General features: G+C 39.5%; 1 protein-coding gene across 17 annotated transcripts in view; it reads right to left on the reverse strand.

The window, feature by feature from the left end:
* Window positions 1–2,654: 2,654 nt before the first annotated feature.
* Window positions 2,655–7,423, reverse strand: part of LOC121639482 (multiple PDZ domain protein-like) — a 42,573-nt gene continuing 37,804 nt past the window's right edge. For 11 of the 17 annotated variants that reach the window (XM_041984729.1, XM_041984733.1, XM_041984723.1 and 8 more), the window contains 8 exons: window positions 5,705–5,855; window positions 5,510–5,596; window positions 5,332–5,428; window positions 5,028–5,188; window positions 4,283–4,387; window positions 3,911–4,005; window positions 3,651–3,774; window positions 2,655–3,558 (listed from right to left, as the gene is read on the reverse strand). In XM_041984729.1, the coding sequence (XP_041840663.1) occupies window positions 3,412–3,558; window positions 3,651–3,774; window positions 3,911–4,005; window positions 4,283–4,387; window positions 5,028–5,188; window positions 5,332–5,428; window positions 5,510–5,596; window positions 5,705–5,855 (967 nt within the window). In that variant the 3' untranslated portion in view covers window positions 2,655–3,411. Of the gene's footprint in view, window positions 3,559–3,650; window positions 3,775–3,910; window positions 4,006–4,282; window positions 4,388–5,027; window positions 5,189–5,331; window positions 5,429–5,509; window positions 5,597–5,704; window positions 7,035–7,423 lie in introns of those variants that run through there. The other 6 variants (XM_041984727.1, XM_041984741.1, XM_041984725.1 and 3 more) reach the window with 2 other exon arrangements.

Genomic DNA, 7,423 nt, shown 5'->3' on the forward strand with positions numbered 1-7,423 from the left:
TTTGATTAGTCAGGCAGATGTGAGACCAGCTAAATAACTTTAGCTTCCTCTCATAACTCCATCTCTGAGAAATGTTTTACAGGAAAACAGCCAAGCCATCAAGTCAAAACACGGTTGAAATCAGCTTTATTACTAACAGTGTCACGTATCAGCCTTTTTTCCACTACATTTACCGACACAGTGGCATTTTTGGTCAACAGAAATCCAATTTCATCCCTTAGATGTTCTGCTTGTTAAGCATGGCTAAGCATGACTACATTCATGGCCAAATTCCCTCAGTGATAATACAAATGATGAATTCCTTAGTTCAAAGAAAGCCCCTGCTTTCAAGCTCGGTCAAAATGTGCTTTGCTGGGCAAAATCCAAAGCATTTCCTCCACTTTGTTTTCATTAGTCCTTTAATCAGCCAACTGATCTGCTCAGCAACCCTTATTTGCAGTGAAACTGGCACGTTGATATCCCCTTAGATATGTTTGCTGAGTCATGATCTACAGGTTCCTGTTTGTTTAACATCATGGTTGTCAGTGTAGCTGACGTCATGAAGATACTGAGCCGTGAAATGCTTGATCAGGCAGTGACGAACTTAGGCCCATTTTCACAGGTCAACTACATTAGTTGCAGAGCTGACATTTTGTATGAAACTGGCCAACAAATATAGTTTAGAAGTCCTTTTTTTTATGGACAGATCCCACGAGAATGTGTTGATAATTCAGTCCTTTTAAAGCCTCTAGCTTTGGATCCACTGTTGTGTAACTTTATACCATGTGGCCACATATGAGCGTGACGCAGTGGCGATGTTTGATCTCACTTCTAAAGCGCTTGTGTGGTCAAGTTCTGTGTAAACCAAGCAGCATCTCTTTTAACCTGGAGAAAGGGTAACCTCTAAACCCACCAGGGTCTTAAAACCAACAGGTGCTTGAAAGAAAGCTCAGCTGTTGAGTGTAGGCAGGCGCTAGCTAGCGCTCTGGCCAGCAGCAGCTGCAGGTAACCGTGTTAGGTTTCGACCTGCAGTTGAAGGAGTCGCTCAACAGCTGAACAAATGCACTTCTAAGAGTCCTACAGGGTTCTTCTCGAACAACCCAGACCCTGAACAAGCCTCAGATCTCATTAGACAGGAGGACTTGTGGCTGTGGAGCAGCTGTGCTTGTCAAACAGATGGGGCGCCATATTTTAACGGGGAACTCTTCTCTCTGTATTTGGACTTTATTGCATCTCTAGTGACTACAGAATTTATTGAAGCAAGACCATACGAGCTGTTCCAGTTTTATCCCAGACTCTATAAATACATTTCATTTAACTTGAGGTGCTGACTTAGATCTATTTGCCTTTTATTTAAATGTGACTAGCAGCAGCAGCAGTAAATTGCTTTTATCTCCTGGAGAGAAAATTGATCTGGGTGATGGAAGGCAGATGTCATATGTAGAGTAACAGCTGGAGCATTGGGAATGTTGGCCTGGGTTTCACATAACTCAGTAACTTAACATTCCTTTACTAATGTGACGTGTTTATAATCGTGTTTTAGGATGAAAAAGTCTTTAAGATGAATTTAATGATGGGATGCATCAAGCTTTTAGTTAATCATTGTATATAAAGTGGATCCAAGCAATGTTTGCTTTACACATACAAGACACTGATTTTTTTTTAACATTTTAGGATCAAAAAACTATTCAATACCATTTGATTGAATTTTTAGAAGGTGGCAGTACAGGACTAACATGCTACTAGGTGAGATGCTACCTTAAGAGCATCCTTACATTTGTTCTTGTGCATATTTTTTTATTTAAGAGTTTGGCCAGAATCGAGGAAAAATATGCCCTTGTTGCATTTATCAATGAAATGTGCAGTTTGCCTGCAATTCATTTATTAATTACCATTGTCAGAATTTAATTGTGATTGGGGAATACTTGAAGAAACCTTCAGAAATAGGTGATCAAGTGAAATGAACTGATCTACCTGCCATTAAGAACATTAACTAAATGAATGATGTTTGGAAACCGTAATAGGAATCAAGCCAAGATTGTCTGGAGATATAAAGCTTGTATCAATGCCATCTTTAAATTACTAATAGAGCCACAGAAGTTGTCTGTAAAAGTGATTAAAATACCCAAGTGGTGACATTTTTTGTAATTTTTTGTGACTAGAAATCTCTTCTGGGGAAATGATCATTTTTGGGTAAAAGACAAATACACACATGTGATAAAACACATGTAGCAGGAAGCCATGATTTAAAATAATGTAGTAATGTAATATTGGATTTTCCCACTGGAGGATAGCCTTGTATTAGCCTAATGTTCATATAGCTCACAGTTTAAAGCTCCAAAATATAACCAACAATGAAAAATGATATGCTTATGTTTTTTTTTATTTTAACCCTTTGTGACCTGTGCCTATTTTTAGGCCTCTGCTCAAAAATTGCACTCATGTATATCTCTGAAACTACAAGGTCAGTTTGAATACTCAGTCACCTTAAAGAGAAAATTTGTGAAATTTGTTAAGATGTGCAAGATTTGTTACTGGTGAAGAATAAATGAAGATGGAAAGTGATAAAAAATAATGTATTATTTCAATACTTTAGAAAAAGTGGCTAAATAAATAAATAATAACCTTAAAAAAAAGGCAAAGCAAAACGGTAAAATATGACCCAAAAGTCAAACACTGATTGAATCCAAAGGTCACTTTTATTTAATTCAGTGTGAACAGATTCAGTACTGCCACTCTGACAGTACTAGACACATACTTATAATCATATTTAAAGTGATAAAATAGAGAAGAAACTGTTTTTCTCTGGTGCTAAAACCACAGAACACATCCCCAGTGACTTCACAGACTACACATTGTGTGACTTTGTTTTGGACCAACAAAGTCCAACTGCACTCAGGTCATCTGACCGGCCACTTGTTCATATAATCCTAACAAGCAGTTCATTTACTTTTCTGTACACTCACACAAAGTGACCATTAATATTTAAAAAAAAAGGAATACTGTGACATAATACCTTATATATCAGCTTTAGCAGCACTATAGTTCTTTGAATTGGTCTCACACCTTCAGAGCAGTGTTAACACACTGTGCATGTCACACTTCAGTCCAGTGTCATGGAATGCTTCACATAATTAAAACTCATCTCCGTGCTGCTGTGTGACGTCCTCTCAGTTTATGTCGTCTACTTCTAGCAGGCTTTCATTGATCAGTGTTCAGACCTACACTGAGCATTAATCTTCATGTTTATCTAGTTGCTTGCATTTCAGTGTGGATACTTTCACAGATAAGTTTGGAGATACTGCTGATGTGATTTCCCCCACTGCTAGACACGACACCACATTTGTGTGGTGTGTCACTACTTAACGGTTTCAGTCTTATGATGCAAGTGTATAAAAATACTGACTATTGTTTATGTCTGTTTGTTCGTGTTTATGATAACACAGTAAGCGTGACAGTTCCTTTGGTCCTTTTCAGGATACCAACAGCTTCTTCATGAGTAACGCCCTCCAGAGTTTGTCCGTTAACAGCCATGATCTGGTCTCCCCGCTTCAGACGGCCGTCCTCTGCAGCTGCCCCCTGAAATCGTGCACAGGTGCAAGTGGGTTTTATTAATATCGTGCAAAATTTAGATTCTGCAAAGATTAATTGGTGCAACATGACCTAGTTACCTTTCCGAAAACTGTTTTAACATAAATTGGCAAATCTCCGTGGGGGCTGCCATGCCCTCCAACGATGCTGAAACCCAGTCCGTCCGGTCCTCTTTCAAGCGTGATGGTTTTATACTGAGGTGGGCTGAAGAAAAAGCACAGACATTTAAGAACTTTGCATAGTTATCTAAAAACTTCTCTACAGTTCATTACACAGACCATGAGTAAATAAATGAAAGCAAACAGGATGATGTTATTTTTTTGTAATCACAGCTTCATACCCAATGTCATCCTGGAAGATGCAGCTGGGTGTCAGACCCACACCCGCCTGCTCCTGAGAGGGACCCGTCACGGTGGTGTCACCACCAGCTACCACCTACAAATACATGCACACATAAGCAAAGTGTCATGTTTTAGACTTGATTTACAGTCAATATAAAGACGGATAAGACGATGGTAATCGCGAGAGAAAGGCAAGTTTTATGTTAATGCAGAATCTGCCCCTGCTACTCCACCACTCATCTTTATGCTCAATTAAAGTAGAAAAAGAGTAGAAATTGAGCTGCAGATTATCTACCTGTCTGCAGGTTTATCTAACTGAGACATGAGGGCTGACAGTAAAACTGTATGGGTGTGTGTTCTGGGAGACAAACCTGCAGCTGTATTGTACCCGTGGCGTTCTTGAGCAGACTGACAGCCTGTGAGTGGCTCATCCCTTCAGCAGAGGTGCCACATATGCTGACAATTCTGTCTCCAATCTGGAAGAAAAGTGACACAATTTCAATAAAAAAAAGGAAGCTTGGCACAATATGCAGTGAATTGTTTTCAGGAAAAGTTTGTTCAAATATATTTTCCTCCTTTTTGTAAAAGTAAAAGAAAATAAATAAATAAAGACTGTTTTAAGATTTCTTTGGTTCCATAATGGTTTTTTAGGATGTGGAGTGGATGTCTGCAAAATCAATTCTTTATACAAAAGTAGAATTCAGCTTTAGTTCAGCTGAGTAATTTCATTATGTGAAAGTCTCATTTCTCATTCTCAATGAAAATGCAAAGCAGCATTAATATACCATTCAAGATTCACCCTCTTCACCTCAAAGAGCCCTTTTATACACTTCATGACCTAAATGCATGAGTGGGAGATTTATTATCCATGTTAGTTGTGGCTATTGTTCTCTAGTCTCTGTCAGACAAAGTTACAATTGTCAGTTTGTCTGCGAGGGCCAGAGGCTCCTGACCTTTGGAGGCCGTTGAGTTTCACTCAGCAAAGTGAAGAGGAGTGAGACTGTGGTACATAACTGAGATTTGCCACATTAAATTTCATATAAGAATTGGAGGTATGCATGAGTCCTCATTTTATCATCTAAAGGCCGGATATTGTGACGGAGGTGAATCTTTTACCTTGAGCTGGGTCTGAGCAGCCAGGCCGACTGGATTCATCATGGCGATGAAGATGGGTATATCGCCCAGGGGGCTGCCCACGCCTCCTGCTATACTGATACCCAGAGAATCATTGGGTCCTTTGCTAAACTCAATGGTTCTGATGTCCTGATGCTCCACAGCTGCAAAGATGTTGAAAACAAGCACACTTCTATGATGGATTGGTCCACATCTTTTTCTTTATTTGCACAAAGCTGATCCACTGATTTGTTTCCTAGATTATTACCTATTGCTTATATTATCCTCGCAATATCATGGTACTTACATTCCTGACTTCTGCTTAGTTTCTCAGAGTCTCCTGGAACATTTTCAGAGTCTGAACATGATGGCTGGGCCACCTTGGAGCTGCCTGTCTCGCTTACCTGAAGCCAAGATAATGAGTTTCTGTTGAAGGACTAGATAAAACCGTATCCTCAGTAGATGTTAAGTTAGTGGTAAATTACCTGGCTACTTTGAGACAGTCTTCTTTCAGAGTGGAAGGGGCCTGCTTTAAACCTTCCTACCTCCATCTTTATAGGCCCCACACAGCACTGCAACACAAGGCACAACATTATTTTTTTAATTTTAGCTCTTTAGCTAAGTTTTTAAGCAGATTTGTCCTTCACTGAATTACATTCTGATGACTAGTTAGGAGCTACCTTGAGTAGCGAAGCTACGGCTTCCTGAGTGGCTGTCCTGACATCCTCCCCATTGACAGTCAGAATCTGGTCGCCCTGCATTAGTCGCCCATCAGTATCCACCAAACCTCCTTTCACAATATCAGACACAAACACTCCTGTGTCATTCCTGCTGGGATGACAAAGACATAAAAGTATAATCTATCACAGCATGCAAACTGTTTTATTAAGTATCACAATAATGCATCTTTGCACAAGTATAGTTTCAAATAATGGGAAATACCTCACCAAACTCACCATATTTTGCTTTTGAGGCAACAGTAAATTAATCGAAATACAGTAAAGGAAAAATATAACTTGCAACAGAAGAAGATGAGCCTATCTAAAGTGCGAATCTCTGTGTAGATAAAGACTAACAAACGCAGAGGCTGTGAAGCAAGGCTACTCGATCTCACGCCCACTGCAGTGCCACAGATCCTTGGCTGTCACAGCTCCTCACCACTAACTGCTAGCTTGCAGTTAGTTTTAGGATGTCTATGTAGTTTCCATTCTTCTGAGCTTTTTGTTTTTCCCTTTCCGCATATGTAGCAGATTCACTGTAACAGAGGCAGAAATTTACAACTACGTCAAACCTGAGCTGCGAGCAGATGTTCAGTTTCTGAACTCCGCTTGAGTCTCTTTGTTTTGTCTTTGTCTGACAAACTGCACACATTTCAGACACCAACATTTACAGACCTAGAGAAATCCAGGGTTATTACAGATAAATAATCACGTGCAAGCTGGACCTGCCCAAGCTATTCCTGTTATTATAGATGTGTAGAGCCCTTTTCAAACATGATAAACGTGCTTTCAGAACAGCAGTCTCATGTTCTCATGTGAGCCAAATATGTTTATTTCTTACATAGATAACAAAGGGTTACAGGGTCAGGATTCCCACTAATCCTACTGAAAATAACTAAATCACAAACCTTTTTTCACCTGTTATGAATCATGTGATAATCATGTTTGACAAGTTCTAAATCTAATAGATAGACAGCAATTCATATATAAAATAAAAATAGAAAATAGCAGAGGTTCTTCTTTTCTTCCTCTGGGCTGCAGCATTATTAACTTAGAGCTTTTTGGGCTTTAAAGGCTCCTGTGACCCAATATATGTAGAAAAAATATAAACTATGTAAAAGTAGGTGTATACTTAGGGAAAGTCTACTGTTAACTCCAAACCGATTATCTACTTTAATTATTTGAAGGATTTAATTGAGGATTTTAAAAAGCATAAGATTCACATGGCACTGATGTGTTAAACTAAAGATGTGTTTAATGTTGTTCTCTACTTGTATATCTTCCTCTACACCAGTGGTTCTCAAACTTTATACAGTATGTACCACATGAGAAAATATCGAGCTCACCAAGTACCACCATCATGAAAAACCTGAACATACAGTAGCAAACATATTAAGCTATAACATACATAGCTATTAGCTTTGGACAGTTCATAAAGGAACTGGGCTGCACGGTGGTGTGGTGGTTAGCACCACAGCCTCACAGCAAGAAGTTCGCTGGTTTGAATCTCAGCTGGAGGGGGAGGTTCGAACTTTGTGGCCTTTCTGTGTGGAGTCTGCATGTTCTCCCTGTGTATGCCTGGATTCTCTCCAGGTTCTACAGCTTCCTCCCACCGTTGTGGCTATTTTTCCCCTATGTGTTGGCACTGCGATGGACAGTTAACCTGTCCAGGTGTGCCTG

Source organism: Melanotaenia boesemani, chromosome 5 (genome assembly GCF_017639745.1).
Source record: "Melanotaenia boesemani isolate fMelBoe1 chromosome 5, fMelBoe1.pri, whole genome shotgun sequence".
Taxonomy (NCBI): Eukaryota; Metazoa; Chordata; class Actinopteri; order Atheriniformes; family Melanotaeniidae; genus Melanotaenia; species Melanotaenia boesemani.